Source organism: Ciconia boyciana, chromosome 7, assembly GCF_034638445.1.
Source record: "Ciconia boyciana chromosome 7, ASM3463844v1, whole genome shotgun sequence".
In the NCBI taxonomy this organism is placed as follows: domain Eukaryota; kingdom Metazoa; phylum Chordata; class Aves; order Ciconiiformes; family Ciconiidae; genus Ciconia; species Ciconia boyciana.
The window spans coordinates 18,401,788-18,429,346 of NC_132940.1; the positions used below are offsets into that span (position 1 = coordinate 18,401,788).

Below are 27,559 nucleotides of genomic sequence, written 5' to 3' on the forward strand. Positions count from 1 at the left end.
TCTTGTGTTCTGCTGTGACAGCAGCACTCCTGGTGGTGCTTGAAATGAATTCAGAGCTAGTTGAGGTGTGTGGACATACTCCAAGGCTCCTCCTTCTGAGAATATTTTCTTATTTCACACTTGTTTCCAGTGAGGTTATGGGAGTTGTCTTTGCTATTTCAAGGGTCTCTGGCCGTTTATGACTTTTCAGTAAAGTACACTGAAAATGGAAGAGCATGTATGAGCAATTCCCTGCCTTTTCCCAAGGAAAGATGGTCTTTTGTTAAATAATCATAACTGGTTTACCCTGCTGGCTTTCTTGTACTTCTACTGCTCTTGAAGACTGAAGATGATAAACTATACTATAATCAAAGAATCTTCTAGTAGAGAAACTTTGTAGTATTTAAGCTGTGAATATTCTCCAGTGTTATCTTCCTCAGCTTTGCTTCCTGATGTCCTGAGCATAGCAGCACAATAAATGGACATAATGAGTATCTGTCTGGCTTCTGGAAACTAAGGGGATAAAAATTAATTTTCTATTGTAGTACTTATCTTGGTATGCAGAATTAAATAGATACCATTGAGGCTTCCTTTAGAATGCTGGAGGGATACTGCTGATACCATTGTCTTATGGTTATGTATTCATATTTCTCAGCATGAGAAAGACCCAAGAATGTAGTTACGAGAATAAAAAGGCATTATAAGTGAGCTTGAAAATCTAATTTCATGCAGTTGGAAGGTGTCTGGCTCTGTGTTAGCTATGTTATTACTAGGATGAAAGACTTGATACTTGTTGAGTAAGATGGTTTCTGGGAGAGCTATAAAAGGTACAGCGTGACACAGATATCAGTCCCAGTCTAGACCTTTTGAGATTGCTTTTGGTATAATCTTCCTTGCTTAGGAGAGAATGGGTGAAGAATCGTGGAGACTCTTCATACTTAATGCCCAAACTTACTCTAAGGTTTCTTTGGAACTTGGAAGTAAGGACTGTTTGTAGTATTGGTGTACTATTTCTGTCTTCAGTGTTGCCATACTGATTTTAAAACCTAAGCAGGGCGGGGGGGAGGAAACAACAAAGGAGGCCTGTTCTTTTAGGTATCATTTGAGAGTATAATCTGTGCCACTTCCCTGATATCTTCCATGGCATGTTTGGGCTGGAATGTTTGACAGCATGGCATGCCTGCAGTCATCTCTGGAGAGAGTTGTCTCCTCCTACGCTGGTTTGAATAAGCATTAGCTGAGCACAGATGGACTATGGGCTTCTGTCCTGAGAAGGCAGATGCATTTCCCATGCTGTTCTATCCCCTCCTCTCCACCCCCAGTATATTCTCATTCCTCTTTTTCTTATGCTAGAAAGCTCACTTCCTTTAGTCTACTTTCTTAAGAGTCACCATTCCTCTGAGCATCTTGCAGTTCTGATTCTGGTTTTGTTGTTTTTTCTAAATGGGATCATAATACTCTTTAGGCATCCAGATTAGGTTTGTACAGGGATGGTGCCCCTGTCTGCTCATTGGTGGCATGCTCCTTCTACAAAGGATTAGTCCAGGTAGAATTTTCCCTCTCTTCTTTTGGTTGCTTCCAACAAATGACCAAAATTAGAGCAAAAAAACCCTGTTGTTTGCACACTTTAACATTTTTTACACTTTCCTATTGCTGCAGTCCCTGTAAGTGTCAAATCCTATTTTTATTTAGTCTACCTTTTCTTTGTTCAGCATGGCCTGTGACCTGTCTCCTTATCTGTAAATTGCTTGTAACTTTTGTGAAATTACCAGCTTTGTCTTAGCTGATATAGTATGGAGTTGCTCTGGAAGTTATTTTCTGTAACCTAGATTCAGTATCTTACACTCAGGTTGTTTAGAAAACCATTTACTTTATCAAAGAAATGCACCTACTTGGTCTGGCAAGCTCTGTTTAATTTTTACTTCTATAACTTGAGTGCCATATTTTTTGAAAGGAAAAAACTAATGGATTTGTAACTGGACTTGTTTGTTTCTTTAAATATATATGAATTTCATGATTGTATGTTTGTTGGGTCTGTGATAGCATGAGCCACTCTGGGGTGATGTTGATGATTTGAGCACGTTGCTGTGGGTAACGTAGTCTAGTATCTCAATGCTCTCAATCCTATTTCACAAATCCATTAACATTTAATAAAAAAAGGTAGGTTTGTCTACAAGGAGATAACTGATACATGCTTTGAATGTGCTTGGCTTCAAATTTATTTGTAAAAAAAGTTTCTTGTACTGCTTGGGTGCTGATTCTGCTTGTGTACCTGTGTCCCGTTTTGGGGACTTAACATGAACTGACTTGCTGTTGCATTAAATTGTGTACTCCATTATAGGCTGTCTAACGCCAAGCTTAAAAATACAATTCTTTGGGCTCTTAGAAGTGTATAGATGCTTCAGAAGTAGTAGGAATGCATGCCCCTCATTTTTATTCAATACTGAAGTTTTTGTTTACTTGAAAGTGTTATGGGGCCAAGAAAAAGGGGAAAGGAGGCTGACAGAAGGTAACGCTTCACTTTAAATACTAACTTCTTTGTGTTGAAAATGAATGAAATGTGGCACCATATGGTCTGATCACATAACAGATATTTGGGACTTGTTCTTTGTTTCAGTTTTTTGGGCCCCTGTTTTTACTTCATGAGAATTTCAGAAGTGACCTTCTGGAGGACAATCTATATGGTTTGTGTCTTGCACCAAGAGGTGCTGGTCCATGATGATCTCAGTGAGAAAGGTACTCAGACTCTGTACAGTATCATTTAAAATGCTTTTTATTGGATTTGACACTATAAAGAAAGAGAATAGTATAGATAATCTTACATCCCTTTAGAAGCTGGGAACGCGAGTTGTGCAGCATCAAATGAGCCTTCAATCATTGTGCAGCACACTGTGCAGACTCTGCCTGTAGAAAGAGTTACCTCATTTTGATCATTTGAGCTATTACAGAATCTTCTTACAAGAAGACAACTCTGTGTATCATTTCTACTATCAGCCAGGAAGGATGTTCACAGGAGAACTTCTTGCTGCACTTCTTTATCAAGACAGACATGCAGGTGGTGTAATCACTGGTACCAAGTGGGAGCTGCCTGCAGACTCCTCTGTTATGAGCTGGCTAAATATATCCTGCAGCCAAGAGATCTGCACAGCACAGGCCTGGGCCTGTTAAGTAGCCAGAGTGGATCATCAGCACCTCAGTGTGCTATGGTCTTCCAGACAGAACTACTACAGTTTGTTATACTCTTTTCTTTTTTAAAAACCTTATGGAACTCTTTCCAGTTATTTTTTATCCATTAATGGATTTTGTTATGTTTCTTTAGGAATTGCCAAGGATACTCGTGATAGCAGAGCTATTTTTTACTGGATAATACCAATGTGGAGTTTTGGCAGTCTTTCTATTTATAATTTCCTTTCTAAAGGGGAATATGTGAAATGTACAGCTGTTTGAAGAAATGTAAATTAATGGACCAAATAAAAATCTGCATTCTAAAGAGTGCTAGAGTTTCTGGTGAGAACACAAATTAAACAAGTTAAATTATTAATTTAATATTAGAGTGAAACAACATATGTCTCTAAGTGAATTTACTCTTTGGAGTCTTTGCACAACCAATAAAAAGCACTCTCTTCTAAACAGGTGCTTGTGTCAATATTTATTGTAATCAGTATTTTAGATGCTAATACATCTCGTAATCTTAAGTTAATGTATTTATATTTGTAGTTAAAAAGAATTAAAGGGATGAGAACACAAGTTGAAAATAAATCCACAGTCTCGCAAAGCTACTACAGCTTGGCTGCAGGTTTCTCTTAATGTGTCCTCAAGGAAAGAGGAGACCACAGCACTGTAATACTTGTCTGTGTAGTTAAAGTCCTACTTCTGTCATCACCTGATATAACCTTAATTTATGTTTTTTAAAAAATGCATCTCTGAGTTTGAAAATAGTGCTGGGACACTGAAGCGGTACAAACTTGCTTACTAGAAATGTTCAGATTTGATTCAGAGTCTGGATTCTGCTTGGTTGGTAGGGATCTTAGAAAGCACCATGACTATGAAGTGATATTTGCCCAGAAGGTAGACGGCTTGCTTTCAAAGAGATAGTTGCGTTGATGCAATTATGTGCAAAACAAAGCCCGGTCTACCTTTCGTTTTACATTAGTTTTTTTACCATTGGATTGCTTGCCTGTTTAAGTCCGAAGCATGCTTGTTCAGAAACCTAGGTTTGTACCTACTTATCGGTTTTTCTTAATTTTGTTTTGCAGTGTTTTTTGCATAAACTGCTTGTCTCGCCTACTGTCTCTTTGGTCTTAAACTTGGGTTTAAACAGAGTATTTTTCTCATAGTACAGGCCTTTCTAGAAGCATCGGTTGTGACCTTCGGTTTTAGCTAGAAGATAATCCTTAGCACCTTGAACTTAACTTGAGGAGAGGGCTGGTGAAAGTGCTTTTACCAGTCAGAGTATGTATGTCTGAATATGAATTTGTATTTAAAATTGCTTTCCAGGCTAGATTAGTATGAAATAAAAAGCACATTTAACATACCTTTTAAATACATATCTTGTATTACAACTTCGTTACAGAGTTTAACCTTCAAAATAGTTGACTTGGTTTTTTCCTCCCATCCACTATCAAGAACTAGGCTCAAGTAACTTCATGCACTTGGGCAGACTTAGCTGATGTGATTTATTATCATGTGGCCTACAGGTATGTAATTTTAACTACCTGTGCAACCAGAATGTTTGAAGATGATCCATCTCCCTAGTGAGTGTTTGACCAGTGACATATTTTACTATCAAAGATTAATTCTTTACTGGCCTTCCTTGAATAGAGAAAAGACTTAATACTTGCATATTGATGGCATTTGATGAGAAATTAACTTAAATTGGCTCAAGGAAGACAGTGGTCTCTTCTGGAGTGCTGCAGGCATGCATAGGTTGGAAATGTATAATGTAGCGTATCTAATCCTGCACAGTCAGATTTCAAGAATAAGGCTTGTCCTTGTAAAGCAAATCAAATTGGAGTAAAGTTTATTTTCAGTTTAGATTAGACTGCAAGATAAAGTATTCCTCTTGCACTAACTGCACCAGTGAAAGAAAGTAATGGAATAAAGATGGGTATTCTGAGTTTAGGTGAAGCTGCCTTTAAGATGTTTCTTTTTCACCTATTCTAAGGCTTTCCGTGTTGAACCTAGGAATGTTCAAGCTTTTGGGTAGTTGAGGAAACCATTTAAAATACTCACTTGCCATGTTGTACTCTATTTTTCTCAGCTTGCTGAAGGTATGGTAGTGGTAGAGGTGGGTAGTAGTTGCTTAATTTTGCAAGAATTTTTATCAGCTTATGTGCTGTGCAGTTAACTCTGAAGCAGTAGCAGGGAAGAGTAACCCAGGTAAAGTAAAAATGTAAGTGTAGGCTACCTTACTAAATTTTAAACTAAAAACATGTTTACAAATTTTTTCCCATAAATTATTGGGCTACATAGTCTTATGTAAGCAGCCTTCTCCAGAGAGCAAGGACTGCTTCTTAAACAGCATAAGACTTTGCTATTACTGTTCCACATCTTGTATTCAGCAGTACTGTCTCGAGAGCAGGAGTGTTTAAGAAAGGCAAGGCCTCTAGTTAATCCAGACACAGATGGTTGAGATTGTCTGTAGCTGTAATTATGGTCTTTGATTGTTTGGAAGGACTTTAGGCCTTTGATTGTTTGAAAGGCTGATATGGAAAACTTGTAACAGTGTTAGTGTCATCTTGAACATCCTGTGCTTGAGGAATATGCTGGTTATTGTAGAGTGTGGGAATGTCTTCAGGTTTATTATAAATACAAAAGGATAATCACTTATACATGTTTAATTATCACCTGTGACCTTCTTCAGAAGGAACTGGAAAGAAGCTTTCTCTAATCTTGTTTGCATGTTGTTCTGCATTTGGTGGAATACAGATCCAAAAATACAATCCCCATCGAAAAGATCCTACAACTGAATCTGCATGTGCACACAGGTGGTCAAAGTACAGATTCTAAAAGACCATATATCAAATGTAGTGCTTGAATTGAGTAGTCTGTTACTTGTCAATAGCAGGCTTACAAAAGGGAGAGGCAGTAATCTGAATGCATCTGCTAAGAGTATGTATGACTCATTCTTTATGAAGTCAGACCTGCCCCAGAACTCTTGCAGTACCTGGCTTTTTGTTGTTTAGGGAACGCTTGAAAAAGGAAATGGTAGTATGCCAATAGAAGGGGAAGTTTTAGCCAGGAAAGATGTGTTTTGGGTGATGAGTGTGTGTGTGGGGGTAAAGTTTGTTATTTTTTTTTTTCCTTTGGGAATATTCATGAGGTTTTATTTGCAAGTGGAGGTTCAGGCTGTGCATGTGAGACCATAAGCAGGTACTAGGAATCCCATAGGAGAGTCTCAAAACTGCCTGTTAAGCAAAATTGATTGCATGTTCAGTTTATTATTGAACTTAATTTTGCATCCAAAACTTTGGAAGAAAAAGTGGTACATTTAAACTAGCTAGAAGCTAAGTTGGTACTGTGTTCAGGAATCACTTTCGATAGAAAATTGATAGACACATTTACTTAGCATGTCAGCATCTCATCTCAGTTAAGAAGCACATCATGCTGTCGGAATAACAGCATGAGTCTAAAGAGATTGGCTGAAGACTTGATGGCTGTGTTTCTCTGAGGGGGAGGGGAAAAAAGCAAGATAGAGGGGCCACTGGAATACCTGTCAAGGTATGCTTTAGTTGTATAAATCTATTTTGATTAACTTGGTGTCAGAAACACCAGTTGAATACTTAATCAACAAAAAGAGTGTTGCCTTAAAAATAAAACAAAGCCTCCTGCCAGGTATTGGCTTTTTGTAGCCCATTATCCTTTGGGGAGGACAAGCAAGGTGCTTATCTTGCTGCAGAGCCATCCCTAACTAAATGTGCCTAAAATTATGTAAGTAGTGACCAAATGACAGAGTAATGCAATGTTAAGTAACCTTTTGGCAGCAGGGGAGGGTGGGGGGGTGTCTGATCCTTATAGATAGTATTTTTCAAAATGATAGCCTTTTATTCTTATTCTGGATATGTTTCTATTGATCAGATTTATAAGTCGAAGTAACTAAAAATTGCCTAGATGCTAGTGATCTTTATTACTTTATTTTTCTGGCCTGAGTCCCAGTACTGGTCTGGGGTAGCTCTCCTGAAGTCATCACTTAGCATGGGGCTAAACTTCTGTGCCTCATCTTCTAAGAAAGATTGCCAATTGAATTAGGCCACTTTGAAAAGCTCTTATGGCTTTGATATGGGTTGAAAGCTGCTGGAGATGAGTGTTATCAAACCCATTACAGTTCAGCATTATTCCATTTGATTAGTCACTCTTAGCATACAGATAGGATTTGAAAGAAAACTGTCTTCATCAAAATTATTAATTCACGTTTGTATTACACTTGTATATACTATGTACTTCTCCGATAGGAAGCTTTATTTCATATACATAGAATTGCAATTAATACGCATGCTTCATTGGGAGGTTTCAAAAAGTAGTCATTAACAAGACCAGAGTTCAAGTATTTAAGTACTTAATATTGTGACACTTGCTTTCTGCTAGAAAGTGTTCTAAAACCACCGCAAGAATGTAGCCTTTTTTCTGGGACATGTGATAGGCACTAACAACTTTCCAGTTCAAGGCAGGGAGGTGACAAAGCATTTTATAGAAACAGAGCTTACAAAATTACATGGGTCAGTCTCACTTTGAGTTCTCAATCTGTTAAAAAACAAAACACTTTGAGCATTATGGCATTGCTTGAAGAAGGTGTATTGGGTTATGCATATTCTCAAGTGTACCAATATATTTTAAATAGAATTGGTTTAAGTTCCGTTTTCTGTTTTTTCTTTCTGTAACTTTTAGAGAAAATACTTCATCAGTGTTAACTGTTTTCTTGTACTCTGAATTCTGTCCCTTACATTCAACAATAGTCTTGCTTATTCCCTGAGATAGGTCTGTTACCAGGAGAGTGGTGTTCTTTGTATAAAAGTGTAAAGTACAATATGTGCATTATTGAATTGTGTTACTTGTAACTTTCTCTAATAAGCATTTAGTTATATAAAACATCGTAATATTAGTATCTGCCCAAGTCCCTGATGAGGTTTACATGTTTGCCAGGAAAAGAACTGGTCCCATCCTCATGCTAATTAGACCTTTCACACTATTTTAAACTCTCAGCCAGTTCAGTGATCATTTTGACTTTTCAAATGTTTTTCTTTGTTAAAAATATGCTATTTATACCTTTTGCTCTTATTTTGTTGAATCATTCAACATATTTATCTCTTAGTGTGTTCTTTACAACTTTAACAGAGGTACCAAGTCTTTCATTTTTGTAACAAAGTTCAAGTGAGAAGAATTGACTAGTTTTAATTCCAGGTTTGAAATGAAAAAAATACTTTTGATTTTTCTGTCTACATTCAAATCAAGCATGTTTGGCTTGAGTCGAGACATGATCTAGATATTCTTTGCAGAATGAAAACCTCAGTTTGAATGGGTTTAGTACCTTTTTGTGCTTTTACATCTACAAATTTATATTCAAACCCCAAAGAATTATATCAAAAGAACTCATTTTAAAGGTATTTACAGATGTGTCTTTTGCAAGTTGAGCTGGAGTGATTGAAGAAATTGCTATTTCTTAGCTGTGGTTAGAGCATCTCAGCTGCAGGACTAGTAACATTACATAAATGCAAAAACTGTTGAGCTTAAATGGCTTTTAGTGCTTAGAAAGGGGACAATGACAAGGGCCATTACTTCATCTCTACTTTAGGAAAAGCCACTTCCAGATGGTGACCAAGTAAATAATTTGATGGGGGTGGCATCTTAAATTATTCTAACTAGATCTTGTGGATCTAGTTAGATCTTTTGCTCATTAAATGCTGGATCTTTAAAACACTGCTGTGGAAGGAGTAATGAGCTGTTGTTCTAATACTCACAGTTATTGGAGTCCAACTATTTCATGATCTGATGACAATGTCTTTTCTTTCCAGGAGTGCATTGTAACTATCCTGTCCTCCTTCAGCTGCTTTCCCTTGAGTGGGCCTGGTAAGTTTCTACATTCTATTAAAAGTAGCCTTGTCAATGTAAGAAGGGTTAACTTATTTTTGGTCATTCTTCTCCCTTCAAATGTGAATGTGGAGTAAGAATAAGGTTCTACCTTAGTTCAGCTGTTGTTTGTCTTGTTATAACAGCTTTTCACCTCTGTTTGGAATTGAAATGTCCAGTACCAATATATTATGAATATAAGCCAGCAGTGTGCCCAGGTGGCCAAGAAGGCAAACAGCATCCTGGCTTGTATCAGACATAGTGAGGCCAGCAGGACTAAGGAAGTGATCCTCCCCCTGTACTTGGCACTGGTGAGGCCGCACCTCGAATACAGTGTTCAGTTTTGGGCCCCTTGCTACAAGAGAGACATTGAGGTGCTGGAGCGTGTCCAGAGAAGGGCAACGAAGCTGGTGAAGGGTCTAGAGCAGAATTCTGATGAGGAGCAGCTGAGGGAACTGGGGTTGTTTAGAGAAAAGGAGGCTGAGGGGAGACCTTATTGCTCTCTACAACTGCCTGAAAGGAGGCTGTAGTGAGGTGGGCGTCAGTCTCTTCTCCCAGGTAACAAGCAATAGGACAAGAGGAAACAGCCTCGGGTTGTGCCAGGGGAGGTTTAGATTGGATATTAGGAAAAATTTCTTCACTGAAAGGGTTGTCAAGCATTGGAACAGGCTGCCCAGGGAAGTGGTGGAGTCGCCATCCCTGGAAGTATTTAAAATACATATAGATGTGGTGCTTAGGGTGTAGTGGTGGACTTGGCAGTGCTAGGTTAATGGTTGGACTCTATGATCTTAAAGGTCTTTTACAACCTAAATGATTCTATGATTAAGAAAATTATAGAACACCCCCATTGCTTCCTATATGTACTGCTTAACAAACTATAGTAAGTTTCCTCCAAAGCTGGTAGTGTCTGTGGTATTGCCGTTGACACTGGTTAGTTTACTAATTTGTTTCAGGATGTAAAACATGGGCCTCTGTTTTTGAGACTTGCCCTTCTGCCAAACCTTGGTATATCAAAATTATTACTAAATTCTACTTCTTGAAGTATTGCATGTTGCATATTTTATTTTCACATAGTTATTCAGGAGAAAAAATTATGCCCCAGTTGAAATACGGCAAGCTGTAGGTGGTTTCCTGTTTTTTGTGTCGATGTGACTGTGCAAAACTTTGACTTCACATCCTACATGATCATGTCTGAGTGTGTTCTGTTCCATTTCATTTAGCTGTAGCAATGCAGAGCTTAATAGATCCTGATGTCTGCAATAAGGCAGCAGTTCTAATGAAAGCTGAAATGTTTATTCTTTATTTAGGTGAAACCATTAAAAATAAAGTATATTCAATGTTTTCTCCATCCAGAATGAAGACAAATGTAAAGATGGCATGTCCAAGGAATTTTAAAAGGTGTAGACCTCCTGACTGAGCAGTGCTGTGTATTTTATTCTCTTTAATTAGTAAAGTAAGTATGAATCAAACCTATGCTGCTGGGGGTTAAGTGTGCCATTTTTATATATATGACAATATTGGACAATAGCAAGTCATGTTAGCTTCATTTTCATTCTGTCAGTATGCTTAATTCTCTTGATGGGAGAAGATGGGGAATTATATATGACTAATGCAAAACTGCTCTTTTGAGAATTTTTGTGTATTCCTTATTCTTCAGTTGGGTAGAATGATTTAATCTAGTAGAAAATTCTAAATTACAAGAGCCATCATGTTAATATATTGCTCTGATTTTGGAATTCTTCATAAATGAGAAATCACTTTTGCTGTGTGAGTTTAGGACAGTGCTGATGGCCTGCTAGTAATATATCAGACACTTCTTTAACTTACACCTGCTTGTTGCTTCTACTTGAACAGTACCCAAATGTTTGGTCAAAATATACTTTCTCCTAATCTCTGATGTTAGTTTCATTCTTCACTTAAATGTTTGCATTCCAAGTAACTTTGCTTATAATAAATAAGATGATGGCTAGGGTTAGGTGCCAAGAGTTCTTGGATCCTTTTGCTATGCTCTGGATGCTAGGCCAAATGTTACACATACTTAAAACTGTGAAAACTGTAATAAGCTTCAAGTGTTTAATGGTGAGATAAATTGTTTTTAACAATACTCTAAGGATGTCTTTTCTTTTTTCCTCTACCAGCTGCTGTTCTCTCACAGGTGAAAGTCATGATCACGCTAACAGAACTGAAATACTTAGCAGATGCCCAGTCATCCTACCACATACTAAAACCATGGTGGGATGTCTTCTGGTATTACCTCACCATGATAATGCTGCTAGTTGCTGTGCTCGCTGGGGCTCTCCAGCTTACTCAAACCAGAGTATTGTGTTGTCTTCCTTGCAAGCTAGAATTTGACAATCACTGTGCCGTGCCTTGGGATTTAGTTAAAGCCAACCTTAACATGTCGGCTAGCTCTACAGCACAGATAATCATCCCGCTTAAAATCCAGAATGATCTCCATCGGCAGCAGTATTCCTACATTGATGCAGTATGTTATGAGAGACAGCTTCACTGGTTTGCCAAATTTTTTCCATACCTAGTGCTTCTGCATACCTTTATTTTTGCAGCTTGCAGTAATTTCTGGCTTTACTATCCTAGTACAAGTTCCAGGCTTGAGCACTTTGTAGCTATTCTTCAGAAGTGTTTTGATTCTCCATGGACAACGCGTGCCCTCTCAGAAACAGTTGCTGAACAGTCTGTGAGGAAGTTGCCAATAGCCAAATCAAAAGCAGTGATTTCATCACCTGGGAGTTCAGTAGATATAGGGGCCAGCAGACAGTCCCTGCCATATTCACAACCTGGCTTGGAAACAACTGGAAGAGAAAATTCCTCAAGTGTTCTTGACAAAAAAGAAGGGGAACAAGCTAAAGCTATATTTGAAAAAGTGAAGAAATTCAGAGTACACGTTGAAGAGAAGGATGTCATATATACAGTGTATATGAAACAGATAATAGTGAAAGTCATTGTATTTGTAATAATAATAATTTATGTCCCCTACTATTTATCATTTATTACACTTGAAATTGATTGTGTAGTTAATGTTCAAGCCTTTACAGGCTACAAAAGGTACCAGTGTGTTTATTCGCTAGCAGAAATTTTTAAAGTTTTGGCTTCATTTTATGTTGTTTTAGTGATCTTCTATGGCTTAACTTGTACTTATAGTTTGTGGTGGATGTTAAGAAGTTCACTTAAGCAATATTCTTTTGAGAAGTTGAGAGAGAAAAGTAATTACAGTGATATACCTGATGTAAAGAATGACTTTGCATTTATTCTCCACTTGGCAGATCAGTATGATCCTCTTTATTCCCAACGATTCTCAATATTCCTGTCCGATTTGAGTGAAAACAAACTGAAACAGATAAATCTTAACAATGAATGGTCAGTGGAAAAACTGAAAAATAAACTAGTAAGAAATTCCCAAGACAAGATTGAACTTCACCTTTTCATGTTAAATGGTCTTCCAGACAGTGTCTTTGAACTGACAGAAATAGAAGTCCTAAGCCTGGAACTTATTCCTGAAGCCAAACTTCCTTCAGCTGTGACCCAGCTAGTCAATCTCAAAGAACTCAATGTTTATCATTCATCACTAACTATGGATTATCCAGCAGTCAGCTTTTTAGAAGAAAATCTGAAAACATTGCGCCTGAAATCTAGTGAGATGGGAAGAATTCCGTTTTGGGTCTTTCATCTAAAAAACCTACAAGAATTGTGCTTAACAGGATATTTCATGCTAGATCATCACAACGCCATGTACAACGAAAGCTTTCAGGGGCTAAAAAATCTGAGATCAATTCACTTAAAAAACAACCTTTCCCGTATACCTCAAGTGGTTACAGATCTTCTGCCTTCTTTACAACACTTGTCTATCAACAATGAGGGAAATAAACTGATAGTGCTAAATAACCTGAAGAAGCTGGTAAACCTGAGAACCTTAGAATTAATCTGCTGTGATTTAGAGCGCATTCCCCATTCCATTTTTACCCTAAACAATTTGCACGAAATCGACTTAAAAGAAAATAATCTCAGAACAGTGGAAGAAATAATTAGTTTTCAACATCTCAAGAACCTTTCTTGCTTAAAATTGTGGCACAACAGTATTTCATATGTCCCAGTGCAGATTGGTGCATTATCAAACCTGGAACAATTGTATCTAAATTATAATAATATTAAAAATGTTCCATTGCAGCTATTTCTTTGTAAAAAATTACACTATTTGGATCTTAGCTATAATAAGCTAACCTCCATCCCTGAAGAAATCAGTTATCTGACCAATCTGCAGTACTTGGCTTTGACAAAAAACCATGTAAGTAGAACTTTGAATTATTACTTTAAAAAAAAATTCAAATATTGACTTAACCTACCATTTCTTCTGGAACAGACTTTGTTTCAAAATGCTTTTGTGGTGTTCATGATTAAAGTAAACCCAGTAAAGCTGCAAAAAGGGGTGGTGCTTGTCTAATTACTGATGACACCAAAGTTTTAAAGTTTGTGTGATACTAAGTACTATCCTGACCTATAGCGGCTTAAGGGCTCTGATCCAGAGATAGTGTAGGTTAGGATGGCCACAGAAATGTATCTCCCTTTCCCTGCAGCTGTCTATCCTATGTAGTATTTTAATGGAAGTGAACAGTGTTAAACTTTTACCTTAAAATGTCAAAGTGAAAGCTGTAGTTAATCAACAGCTAGTTGAGGAGCAGCTCAGCTGTCTGACTGGGAAGAGGGAAATCATTATAGCTGGTAACCTCATCAGCAGTGCTAAACTGTCTGGCTTGTTAGTGTGGGGTCCAGGCTTGTGCCTTAAGACTTCTTTTGAGGTTTATAATTGTTTTCACTGGTGAGGTTGGCTTTGGATGTTATATGTCAGTAGTGTGGACCAGGAATAAGTTACTACTGTACTGCACAGATAGCTGCTTGTACAGGTTTCACAACACAGGAGCTGCTAATGTCTCTCCACAATCTGTGTTTGTTCTTCATTAAGTGATTCTTAGGACATAGTAGCCTATTTATCTCCCCTGCCACCTGCACACATTTGTACGCACTTCTGCGCATGCGTGCATGTATATGCTCCCCCTTGCCATGCTTATGTCTTGACTTCTGCCAGTAGCTAAGCATCTTCATAACAAAACAGGTATATAAAACCATTGTAGTGTTCTCAAGCATTTTATCACGTAATGATAGAAGTGTTACAATCTTCCCTTTCTGTATCCTTCCATAAACTAAGATTTTTTTTTTACCCTAAAATAAAACCAGGAAATATAAAAACATGCAGCTGCATGTAGGCTAACAACTTCTAATGTATATTATTTTTGTTCTTTTCTTTCCTTTTTCCAGATTGAAATGCTGCCTGATGGATTATTTCAGTGCAAAAAGCTGCAATTTCTTCTTCTGGGAAATAACAGTCTGATGAATTTGTCCCCTTGTGTGGGTCAGCTACTGAATCTTGTTCAATTAGAGCTCATTGGAAACTATCTTGAATCACTTCCTGCTGAACTAGAAGAATGTCAGTTCTTAAAGCGGAATAGCCTAATTGTAGAAGAAAGGTTGTTAAAAACACTTCCACCTCGCGTAAGAGAGCGTTTGCAGACATGCTCAGATAAGTGCTAAGTTTAAAATGAAACTCTGCATCATTGCATTCTATAAGCCTTTTGCTTAGTATCTCTCTGAAGATCTGTATAGGTGGAGAGAAGTGAAAGAGAGAGAACAGTTTACAAATCAGTCTTAAATGCATTGAACTGAGTTGATTGTATTGGAAAAGAAAAATGTATTTAGATTTGAACAAAAAATGCAGCCTTTCACAGATAATCATATAAATCTGAAATATTGTTGGTTGGGTTCTACTGGTTGAAATAATGCAGTTAAATGTTTATTATAGTATTGAAATGGAAGAGTTGATTGCCTGGCTATAGTGGAGTGTATATACTTTTTTTCCTATGGGAATTTTTTCTGTTGATAGTGATAATTTTAAACAGTTTCATCTCCTGTCATATGAGGTCTAAGAACTATCTGGAATTAGTTTCTCAACATGAACTCTTCACTAACCTAGAATATGTTAAATTAAGAGTTTAAACTATTTGAGCAGTTCAATTGCATGGAGTATACTGAAAGTAATTTTTCAACATACCGTAATTTTTAAAGCTTTTGACAAGTACTGAGCATTAATTCTATAATTCTGGAAGATGCCATTTGAATCTTGCTATTAAAACCAGTTGGACAATAATACCTGAAACCAGTTTCAATATTTTGTCTTAAAAATAGTAAATACAAAATAAATTGTTGCCTAGAAATTGAGAGGAATCAGAAGAATCTGGAGTAACTGTTGTGTGCATGTACTAGACAACAAATCTTACAGTACTGATCTTCATAGATAATGATGGCAAATGAACACGATATAGTTGCAAAGTTGTCTTCTGTATGTTGTGAGCATCCCAGGTGTTAGTGTAGTGTATGTTGCTGTTTAACATTTTTATAATCTCTCATTACTGTCTGCCTCAGTGCTGCTTCTCCACACCCAGTTACTGTATTTTGGTGGCTGGGAGAGGATGAAGGAGGTTTCTATTAGATAGGGACAGAAAGACACAGTTAAAACAAACCAAATAATCACACAGCTTATAAGCACTTGGGAGGGAAAAACAGCATTGTAAGCTTTGCCTCTTCTAGGGATGTAATAATTTCATAAATTATAGTGGTGGAATAAGCTCTTATGCCATCCTTAATACTTGCAAAACTGGATGGAAATAAAATGGTTCCTGACTTCATTCTTCTGCTGTGCGCTGTTTTATTGTATTTGAAGTCTTAACTCATGTTTATCATGGTCACTAAAAATGTAAGTTATGCCCCTGGGGAAAAAAAAAAAACATGCTTTCCAAAAACATTTGAAAACTTTTTGTATTATATTACAGTTTTCAAAACCAATCTCAATTATGGGCTAAATAGAGGAGGTAAACTGTGCTCTTAATGACTTTGTGTTCATCAAATGTGCTAACTATGCGTTCCAGTTTGTAATAACAAATCATCACAGATAAACCAGTTTTAGTACTAGACTACTTTTAGTCATCTCTTGCTCCCATTCCAGTGCCACTTTTGTGGAGAGTAAGGTTTATTTTCAATGAAAATGCCAAAACCATGTCTGATCAACATGGAAGTAGGAGATGTCTCTGCAGTAGCAGTGCAAGAGGTGTGTGTTTATTCAGTGTACTGATGGCATTCTAAAGACCTTTGTAGTTAGAGCACTTTTCTTCTCAGGGAACCAAAATGTGGTAAAACTATTACTTTTTACATAGTTCTAGAAATGTTTAGTGTACTGATTAGTTGTTTATGTGCAGACCAGTGCTGCTGGAACAGTCTTTCATAGTGTCTGTATATAGCTCTTCCAAACTCTACTTTCAACTAATTGAGTTGTATAATAGTTCCATAGGAATTGACATGGTTCATGAACAGAGCTAGTTGTGGTAGATGTGATTAAACCAGAGTACATTAATTTGCACCCCTGTGGCAAGAGTTTTGTTAATAATTGCAATAGGTCTGTCAGGACTCTGTAACTTATCATTGACGAATGCTTCATGCCAGAATTTGACACGCAAGACTTGCAGTCTAGTAATTTTTTAAAAGATTAAGCAAGCATTTTCTTTAAAGCTTTTTTCTAAATTGGAAAGCTGTACTGAAAAACTTAAATAAGCAAATAACTGGCTTGGCCAATAACTTCAACTTTTTAGCAGTGCATCTCTCCTTTTTCATAATCAACAAAACTGATGGAGGCAAACAATGATCTTAAATGTGCATTTTATGCTAGTTCTGTCAGAGTGAAATAACAGAAATAACTTGGAGAAAGGTACTTCATTTCTAAAATGTGTAACCTCAAAGGATTTGAGGACACACTAAGAAATGCATAAGAATATAAATACTGTTTTATAGGTTAAATGGGTTACAATTTCTGCAGACTTTAATATTTTTTCACTCTGCACCCCCTCAGGAGGGTTGGGTGTTTTTCACTGCATGTTTGAGTGTTTATAAAACACCCAGACAAAAGCCAGAAAGTTTAAAGGCTGGAATCTCTAGCCTTGCTTTCAAACCATGGAATCTCTAGCCTTGCTTTCAAACCACAGTGTGCCTTTGTCATCCATTTTGTACCATGAAACCCAATCCTAGTGCTTAGAATTGAGGGTGGAGACAAATATAACTCTGAATTTCTTGAATTCACTTCAGCCATAACCTTAATATTCAATATTTCTTCAAAATGAGGGGATTTTCAGGGAATCAATATATGAATCCACTGTCATAAACTTTGTACAATAAGTATTGTTGGCATCTAGTCTTTGTATTAAACAATCACTTCCAATCAAAAAAAGGCTTTTTAACCTGTTTCAGTGTTGTATTGTGTTTAAGAACTTTGTATTGTGACCTTCCATATCGTAAACATTTTTTGAAAAATTAAATTTTTTTTGCATTACAATTCTATGAACTGTTCTTTATTTTTCATATGAGATGTTGCATTTAATGCAAAGCTCAGAAGTCTGCTTCCAGCTATCTGTACGTATGTGCTAGCAGGTATATCTTCCACAGGAAAGTGTGAAGATAACAAACAGCAGTGGGAAATTAACATTATGCTCCATATCAATGCAGTTCTCATGTTCTGGACTGGGAGAGAAGCTCCTGTGTTGATTAGAACTAAGCTTCCATCTCAATCGTTGTTATAGAACCTTTTCTAAATCTCCCACTTTAATTTTTGTAAGCTGGGTAAATATCAAATGCAGCCTGGAATTGTACTGGGAGAAGCGAGAAGGCAATGATTCTCTTCCCAGCTTGGCACATACAGCTGTCATGCGGCTAAACTGCCAAAAATAATGCTGCCTGTAGTAAATCATGCATGTGTTTCAAGTATTGCACATTGTGTTAGCTCAAAGATCTTATTTCTCTTGAAATGCGAGATGATACCTGATGGCTTTTTGTGGGAACCTGGGTTTGGCTCTATGTTTGAAGATAAGGAAAAAAACCAACCCACAAATATCCAAGTAATGTTATGTATTCAAATGCTAGCTTCTTGTCTTTCAAAATAAGAACCTTCCTAGCAAGTTTTACAGAACTGTGGCTGTTTCTTCTTGGAGATGAAATGAAATAACTAATAAAAAATGACTTGCAGTTTACCTGTTTCGAGGCGGTAGTGTTGGTAAAATAAGGTAGATGATTATTCTTAAAGCTGTTCTTCCATGCTCCTACAGATCCATGTATTTTGTTTTCATGGCAACTTATTGTAGTTCTAATGACATTTTTTTAACCAGTAGATTTACATCACGCTAACAAACATCCTTGGTATGTAGACTTTCCATCTTCAAGAATGTGACCTGAAGTTCATTCTCTAATGACTTCCAATAAGTGACTCTTTCCCTCTTCTCTTTCCACCCCAATAAATGCCGGGGTTATAGAGAGCAATATAGGAGCAACTGAAGAATTCTACTAGCAAATACATGGCTGCAAATCCTGAAAGCAGGAGGCAGCGCATGTCATCCTATGGATTGTTTATATCAAGGATTTTACAGAACTTTGGGTATTTCTGGAGATCAGGAATTGATCAAGCTCTCATGCTTTATTTGGCCTTGTTGGGTGGGTGAGTCCCTCAAATGTGCAAGCATGGTAATGCATTTCCCAGAGAGAATGCAGAGACTGTGCAGTTTACTTGCTGTCATGATGGAGTTGACAGCTAATGTAGGCTGTGGCAACAGAGAAGGAATTGTAGTTAATTGATAGGAAGAAGCAAGCAGTGATACTACAGTCCTATATGCTTGTAGGATACGACGTCTCAAATTCCTGTGTCTGAGAAGTCACCATCCTGGCATTACATGAAGAGTTTATCCCAGTCCTCCATTGCTAGGACACATAGGTGACGGAGGGGGCAGTAGCAACCCACTCCAGGGCTGGTCTGGCATCTAAAAGGATTTAGGCATTAACTCAGTCTCGTGTGTTTCGTAAATGAACTGTTACATCTTTGTCTTGTTGCTTCCTTATGTTCCTCCATTTATGTGAATATCTGTTCTTTATCCAACCCCTAATAACTTATAATCCATTTTTATTATTTTGTACAAGTGTGCTCTCTGCTTGGCAGGAGCTGGCTAAAAGACTTTCAGGTAGTATGGATATGCAAGCCATATGCATTTAACACTTGGAGAGGTGGAGAAGAGAGGAAGAAAATTGGTCTACCTGCAGAGAGAGGAGAAAGGAATAATTGCTCAAAGTAATAGGGGAGATGTCTGAGAGATCATTATTACTACTTAGCCCAGCAAGGATATTGGGAAGTATTACTTGCTAGTAGGCGGCTATGACACTATGCTGCTTAACACAGTGAGGTATTAGTGCTTGTGGGCATGCTGTTAACCAGCTGAATTTATTACTTGCTATTGCTTTTTTTCCTCTTATAGAAATGCTATTTATAAATCTACTGCTACTACTTATAAAACTCTGCATAAAACTTATTTTCTTTTCTCCACCCCCCCCCCCCCCATACTTGCATATCTGTGTATTGCAGAACCAATACCCTTGTCAAAAGACATTGAAAAGTAACTAATGTGATTAGTATTTGAAAAGTGTGCAAGGATGAAAACTGTAATGGGAGGTATGTAGAAATGCCAGTCACTGCAATCTCACTGGCAATGCAACTTTAAAATCTCTTAAGTCAGGGTTAAGGCTTAGTATATGGATGGTAAGGGAAAAAGGAGGAACATAGCTCACTACTCTTCACTAAAAACATAGCTAACCTGCAAGTAAATAGTGAAGTGACTGATCATTTTAAACCAGCCTTGCTCAGCATCAAAACTGCATAAAATTGTGCATGCAAGTTTGGGGTTTTTTTTCAAGTGAAGTTGCTCATTATAGCTAAAGGTGTTTAACCCCTCTGCATCAGCACAGGGGAGGTCCCAATACTCTGGCCCCTGTGCTTTGGCCCTGTGGTCTGACTACACCATTGTTTTGGCTTTTGCTAGACCTTATGCTGAGCTGATTCAATGCAAAAGCCCAGCAAAACACTACTTATTGTACTAGTTTTCTGCTGATTTAACAAGATTAATTAGTTTTGTACAGTCTGACAAGTACCAAAATCAGTAGGAGAACAGGACAAAGATCAGTACCTCCCCTTATCGTGATTGCTTAGGGTGCAACTTTGTATTTGCTTGCAAAGTAATTATCCTTGGCTGCCTCTTCTTTTTTTTTTTTATAGTACATTATTACAACCAAATGGTCATGACTTCTTTACATGGGCTCTAATATATATGTATATAGCTACATATATGCACATACATAAGTATTTAATCCAGATCTGGTATTAAACAGGTCTAGGACACAGTAATATACTAAATATGTTTATCTAAAATAAGATATTAATGAATTAGAAAGTGTAAGAATAGAAAGATTAAAAAAACCTCTTCAAGAGTTCATAAATAGCATGTCTTGAACTGATCTTATTGGATAACAGATATGCTCAGTTACCTTGGCTGCAATGGTTGCCTGAAAATTTAGGAGTAGGAGGGAAACTAATCAGACTTTCAAGATGTGTAACCCATAATAAGTGGTGACTATGTGGGCTCATTAGTGGGGTCATTAATTCCTAACACTGTCAGTTTTCTTCAGGTTGCCTATGTTTTATCTAGATTAGTGCTCTGATTATGGAGCAGTGATAGTCGTTTCTGTGCTCCTTTGAGAGTTTTCTGCTACTTAGGGATGATTCAGGTTCTCCAGCAGCAGCTGCCGAACTGTTGTATTTTGGTCTGGGTTATTAAGGTAACCCAAAGTTGGCATTGCTTTTTGTGAGGTAGGCAAAAGTTAAGTGGCTATGTCAAAGCAACAGAGCCACTCCTGTAGTGGAGATGGAAAACTGAAGAGTGGAGAGAAGCTAGGGCAGGAGCTAGTCCAACTGTTGTAGAGCAAGCCATTTTCACTCCTGAATCAGTTCCTTAATCTGGTTGATGAGACATACTGCTAGTTTTTCTTCAAAGCAGTCTGTCTCGTTATAGAAGACTTATGAAGTAACTTGAGGGCTGTGCAGGGACTGATTCTGTAAGGTGCTGAGTTTTTGAGTAACTGCTTAGTGAATGTGCTGGACTCCCACCCAAAGCCAGTGGGAGTTCAGGGTATGGTCTTAACTGATAACACATTCTTTCCTGCATTGGTTCAGAGAAGACTCTGATAAACTTTAGGTACAAAGTTTTAAATTTACTGAGTCTTGCTTTTAGCTATAGCTGCCTGTTTTTTCTGGATTTAATAATGCTAGCAGCGTATAAAGAGGGATTGCTTTTCATTGCTATAGATTTACACAGATCCATCAAGAGTATAAACAAAGCCTTATATTCCATAGCAAAGGAGTCTGAAATTCTACATAAAGTTTCTAGTTGCAGTAGGCTACAATACATAGTTACATTATTTATTATGTTAAAATGGAGGTTTTTAATAAGTTAAGCTCACAAATAAAGATTAATAGTCAATAGAGTAGTACTTCTGATACTTTGATGAAAAGCTCTGCATGTTTTACGTTGCCCTGCACTTAGTTCTTAATATATCAAAGATATTCGTGCTGGAAATGCACAACTTGCAGTGAGAAGCTGAAGCAGTGGACAGATAGGGAAATGGAATATGCACACAAGCTGAATGTTCTTGAGTCAGCACTGAAGTAGCAAATAGTGCATGACAAGCTGTCTTTTAAGACTTCAGGCTTAATCAGTTCATATCTCAGTCATTTGCTTCCCTTGGAGTATTGTTCCAGAACCTTGCAGACTCAACAAAATAGAACTGGAGCAGAGGACAAGTCGAGGTTTGGGGATTTTTTCTTCCCTGAAAAAAGCTGCTGGTTTTTTTAAAGGAAAATAACAAAGCCATGCTGCAGAAGTCTAGTATGGTTAATAAGGCTTTGAGCTCCTTTAAGTTGCAATCTCTCTTGCATTTTTCAGAAGTTTCTCTCTTTAAGGCAGGCCTGTGTGCCAGTTGATTTCAATTCTGCCTTTTCTCATTAACAGCCTACCCTTAAGTGAGTTTTAATCATAGTAATAATTGCGTAGGGCAAAGGAGTCCCCTACAGCTTCTAGATGACAGTGAAAGTTATCTCCCTCGTGTCTAGGTAAACATTCCTTTGGTTTCTGTATTGAGGGCAGGGAGATGCTAAATCACTGTGGTTGCTGCCTCCCCCTTAGAGTCCAGCTGTTGATAAAATTACAGCCTGCTACTCAGGAGAATTCATGCTTGTGCTGGCATGACAGAATGAGCTGGGAGGGGCACAATAGGGCTGATTATTTCGGTGGCTGTGCCAGTTTGTGAGTTGTGATCATTTGTAGATAGAAATGTGACCTAAATAGTGGCCATATCCGAGTGTAGAACATGGAGTAAGAAACACACAGATTGGGAGGCAAACTCAGTACTTCTCTAGAGGCTGTCCCTGCTATATGTTGAAAGAAGTGAGCTGGCAAAGAGTACTGGAAAAAATGCTATTTGGAGGGGAAAGCTTTGGTTGTAGGTCTGAGTCTCTCCCAGTATCAGCATTTCTGTTTGCATCCTTAGCGTTCATTTACCTAACAGCTGTATTTTTGCCATCTTCATAGGGTTAAGCCAGTGGCTTCTTTGACAGTTATGTAAGTCCATAGGTCAGTGGGGAGGGAGCAGCATTTACCTTAATTCTTTCTCAGCCAAAGTAAAATGCTAAAAAATCAGAGAGCTTTTTTAGTGTAAGCTGTACATACTGATATTGAATCAGGTTGCCAGTGAAGCATGGGAAATGCATCCTGTGCAGCTAGGGAGCTGACACATTTGGATATGCCAAGTAATGTCTTTGCCTTTCCCTCCCAAAATGATACATGTCCTGAGAACATCTCCAGTTGAGAGAGAGAATATATGTTGAGGAACGCTAAAAAAAAGGATTGCAGTCATTTACGAACAGTTACACAAATGTATAAGGTATGTGTGTATGATTATTAAAGATTCAAACATTAAGCTACGAGATAAGTGTTCAGAAATAACCAGCTATACCCAGAAAACTAAAACAAGCGTTTGTAGAGAATATTTAGCTTGTGCTCTTGCTCCTTAGTATTTTTCACTTGGTTTATTTTTTTAAATCTCCTGTTTAAATGCCAGTCTATTTCTGCTTTAAATGCTCAAGACCCCTGCGTAAGGCATTTCTACTGTAAAATTTCTCTCCTACCTATGCTTTATGTAGCTTTAGGCATATTTTACTCTTCATCTCCCCCTGCCGGCGCTATTGCATGACTAAATGGGGACTGTACCATGGCTTCAGGTATGGACAATTTCTTTGAAAAGACAGTTTTAAAAATATTTTGATGAATTAAATACAAACCACAACTTAAGCTCTCTGAGGTTTGACTGTAGCCATACCCTCGATTTCCAGTCACTGCAGTACAGAGCAAAGCCCTGAAAACCAGGAATGGAACTCTTATGGGGGACAGCAGTACCAGTTCATCTTCATGCTGCCAGTTACCCACTATGCGCAAAGCAAATGCACTACCCAAATGGCAAAAAAACAAGTGAATGGGTTTAAGTAGCAAAATGTGCATTTTCAGCTTACTTTTTTGCTGCCAGGGTGTCTTTGCCCAGTTTTCATGTTAATCAGTCCAAGCTGAGAAGTAAGGTGGATATTAAGGTGGATGTTAAGCTCTGTTAGAAAAGTTGTATTAAATGGAAGAAGTTCTCAAAAAATGGGAAAAGTCCTTTTCTATTGAGAAACAGCTACCATTACTTAGCTCTGGAGGGACTAGACATTATGTTAATTTTCTCCCCACTTCAAATCCATGTCAGAATAGTTACCTGGCCGCATGCTCTGCTCTCCTAATTTCCCTGTTGTTGGTATCTCTGCATGGGGCAGTAGAGTCACTACGTCACTTGGGCTGTGTCACTAGTTCGGAACATCCTCTCTTTCCCAATCCTCAAGCCATTTTCATTCTTTAACCTCTTCCTGAATATCTGTTATTGTCTTCATATGCTGTGAGTGGCTCTCTGGGCAGAGATTTTTCCTTCACTTCTTTTGAATAAGTGCAAAAATAAAATACTTGTTATTTTGAATCTGTGGATAAGATCTGAGTAACTTCCTAAGGCATCATGTATTGTCTTCTGTTTTTATTCTATGAACGTGCAACATAACATACTCTACATGATTTTAAAACATAATTGAATGAAGAGTTTCATTATGTAGAATGGATGAGACTTTAAAAATCAAACATATAACTTGCTGATGGCCAGTATTTAAATGTCTAACAATATTTTCCATTACTAATAATCTGGAAAAATGTTGTGTCTAATGGGTTATGTCAGCTAAGAAATAAACAGTGGGTTGGGGTGTTCCTCTGCTGTTTTGCTTACTTGCAATGAATCACAGTTGTCTCTTCTTGCTTCATTGCTGTCTTTTGGGATATCGATTTAATTTATTGCTTCCAGCTCAGGTCCTTTCCTAACAGACTCCTCACTCTCTCGTTTTCTCCTGGGATTATACCATGGTGTCTGCCTCCATGGGCTGCTCTGTCCAGTCCTTTCACTCAGTCTGGGTGCGTTTTCTCTTGAGGTTGCAGCCACTGTACAGCTCAAAGCATCCATGTACAATCGTCCTCTATTTAAATCTCTCTGCATGCATAGTTTAGGCTGAATAGCAGCGTTTCTGGGGTCTTTGTTTCAGCTGGGGCTTTCTGTTCCATGAAACGGATGTGTAATTACTCACCTCCATGAGGATGGTGACTGTTCTCATGTGCCAGCTTCAGTGAAATTTTTGGCTAGCTGTTCACAGAAACGTTTCACTGTGATCATCACTACAAGACAGACATTGAGGTGCTGGAGCCTGTCCAAAGAAGGGCAATGAAGCTGGTGAAGGGTCTAGAGCACAAAGCTTATGAGGAGCAGCTGAGGGAACTGGGCTTGTTTAGGCTGGAGGTTAATGGTTGGACTTGATGATCTTAAAGGTCTTTTCCAACCTAAATGATTCTATGATTATGCCACCAGGTATCCCCAGACTAGTCACTAGAGGTCAACATCACCATCTTCTAATAGAGCATTAACTACCACATAATTAAAGGACAGTCTCTTTCTTCTAGAAGTTCATTTCTCTAAATGCTTTAAATGTTCATGATGGGATGTTACTGATCCTGCCACTGTCCAAGGTCAGGAGGACAGAAGATGGAAAATGGGAGTTAGTAGTTTCTCACAGTGTGGGCTTTTTAAAGGTACCAGGAGCAAGAAAAAAAATAAATCTGAGGGCCTTTGTCTTTCTCTGCCTGAGGTTGCTTTTGGTGAGTGCCTTGGGGAACAGTGGCAAAGCCAACAAGGTAGAGCAATAAAGAAAACTTTTCTGGAGCCATTGCTGTGTGTCAGAGTTGTAGGTCTTCCAGCTAATGTGTGTGTAGCCAGGGACTCCTGTCAGTACAACAGGAACTTCATTGGCATCGTAAGAACTCTTGGTGATCTCTAGGATTTTCCAGATGCAGAAGTTTTATCTTTACATTCCTAGTTGGAGATGCTTTTTACTGTTTCTAGCTTGGACAAGCATACAGTCTATCTGAAGTCTCTGACAAACTGTTCCATAACTTCACGGAAGTTAAGAAACCTGAAACCAGGCAGGAAGAGCCTAACACTGCATCATTTCATAAGCAGCTGAAGGGAAGAAACCTGGCCTACGGATCAGTGTCCCTGAGGATTTCCTCATAGTTGGGGTATTTAAAAGTGACCTCCCTCTTACAGATTTTCTGGTGTTAATCTTGCAGACTTTCTCTTTGCTGGAACACTTGCAGGATCTTCTTCCCCTAGGTAGCCAGTTGCCTATTTTCAAGCAACTTGAAGGAACTCAGTTTATCTGAGACTTCTGTTCTTTTGTTAAGTTTGTTTTAAATCAACCAGCACATTCAGGATGTATTAGGGGGATGACACAGATTGCATCATTACTTTAATGCTTATTCCTTACCTAATTTCCTGTGGGAATATGATGTAAATAGTCTTCATCCTAAGAAATCTGCAGAAACTGTATTTGTTACTATGAATGCAGTATCCTCTGGGCTAAATCATCCACTCTACATTTAATGAACTTTGAAAGAGGTGAAGAAAGCAACACTTTTAGGGAGAGCATAGATCAGTTTCAAGTGTGCATCTCTATATACCAAATCTCTTTTCAGCTTATAACTTTATCTGCTAGGTCTAAGAGGAACATTGAAGATGGAGAAGAGGAAGGGAAGATGGACCTATCAAAAGGCACAGAATAAGACTGCCTAGGTGATCCTGAGTGTAATTATCAAGGCTTTAACTGGTCAGGATTTTCACTGTTGCTATTGCTTCTGTTGGAAAGTTGCTCATAACATCCTGTCTTTCTGTTTTTTCCATAAAAACATAGTGTTCATGTCAAACTTATAGAACTTGAGCCAGTAATGTTTTTATTTGTTAGACTGGAAGAAAAAGAAACAGAAACAGTACTTTACAAACTCTTCCCCCTGCCCCTCCCCCTGCCCCGTAGAAGTTGTCTTCTCACTTGCTGTCAAGAGACTTGCCAGGAGAGGGAATGCAGAATGCCCTCCATTCCGGCTGGGCTGCTGTGCGTTGCTGTCTCCTTTTTAGCAAATGCAGCTTGACTGCTTCTGGGCTATAAGATAGGCCCATGGTCTGCACCAGGCATCTCTCCCTGCTCATCTGGACTAGGCTCAGGATCTCTGCACAGAGGTTCTGCGTGGGGGGGAGTCATACTGCGATGCAGAGACTAAAGGCCACACCACTGAGATGCTGTGGAAGTAATGGCAAAAGATAGGTGCACGGGGAAAAAGTTCTGTTCCTGCTTTCTGTGCAGAGCTGGTGTATCACCTTTGGTAGACTGCCACTGCTGTGTGTTTTCCCAGTGTAGGTCTGGAGGAGGGCTATCTATCTAGTGTACAGTGCTGTTGTCAGGGCTAAGCTGAAATTCCATGAATAGTGTGAGCTGGCACGCACTGCTGAGGGAGATGGCTCTGCCGCCCTCTCCTCCCTCCCTCCCTCTTTTCCTGTGCGTGCAAATATTTCTGCAGCTGTGCAGACAATGTCTGCATGGGTAAGCTAAGCAGGCCTGGGGCAGAGGCCCAAGCACTAGCATGCTCTCTATTCACACTGCACATTGTGGTATAGTTCATGGCACAGCTCTGGGCCAGTCAGCACCCTTCCCAGCAATGCTCTGGGCAGCACAGGCCAGCAGCTGTTGCCAGATGGTAGTTTGGATGCAGCCCTGTTGGTATCAATACGGGAGTTTAGCTGTACGGACACAGGCTGTTCTGTGCAGTAAGTAGATGTGAAAAGTAACTATAGTATCATGTCATTGTTCTTTAAACCTTGATAAGCTGACTGTGTCCAGTTGCATATCCTTGGACTCATGTAAGTGGGGTTTTCATGTTCCTGCCTCTCTGCTGGACCAAAAAGTAAATGAGTAAGAGATATATGAGCGCATTTGAAAACCTGTTTCATGAAATGCTATACCTAGTTTTTGTGATCCATCCAAGCATCTTTGTATATGGTCGAAAGACCACCTGAAATTGGAAGTATGCAA

At 38.4% G+C, this 27,559-nt stretch overlaps 2 protein-coding genes across 2 annotated transcripts in view; both read left to right on the forward strand.

Moving 5' to 3' along the window:
• Nucleotides 1–9,002: 9,002 nt before the first annotated feature.
• On the forward strand, nt 9,003–17,463 carry LRRC8B (leucine rich repeat containing 8 VRAC subunit B). The gene is made up of 4 exons (XM_072868738.1): nt 9,003–9,042; nt 10,396–10,495; nt 11,181–13,342; nt 14,371–17,463. The coding sequence occupies exons 3-4, from the start codon at nt 11,207–11,209 to the stop codon at nt 14,641–14,643; spliced, it is 2,409 nt and encodes an 802-aa protein (XP_072724839.1). The 5' UTR covers nt 9,003–9,042; nt 10,396–10,495; nt 11,181–11,206; the 3' UTR covers nt 14,644–17,463.
• LRRC8C (leucine rich repeat containing 8 VRAC subunit C) overlaps nt 10,408–27,559 on the forward strand; it is a 48,471-nt gene continuing 31,319 nt past the window's right edge. The window contains exon 1 of the mRNA XM_072868739.1: nt 10,408–10,495. The gene's annotated coding sequence lies outside the window, so the exon portion shown is untranslated. The remainder of the gene's footprint in view (nt 10,496–27,559) is intronic.

Bases quoted from the DNA above. Each gene is read 5' to 3' on its own strand.
- LRRC8B (XM_072868738.1), top strand. From the start codon at position 11,207: ATGATCACGCTAACAGAACTGAAATACTTAGCAGATGCCCAGTCATCC. The intron at 13,343-14,370 runs GTAAGTAGAACT...TCCTTTTTCCAG, and splicing joins TGGCTTTGACAAAAAACCAT to ATTGAAATGCTGCCTGATGG.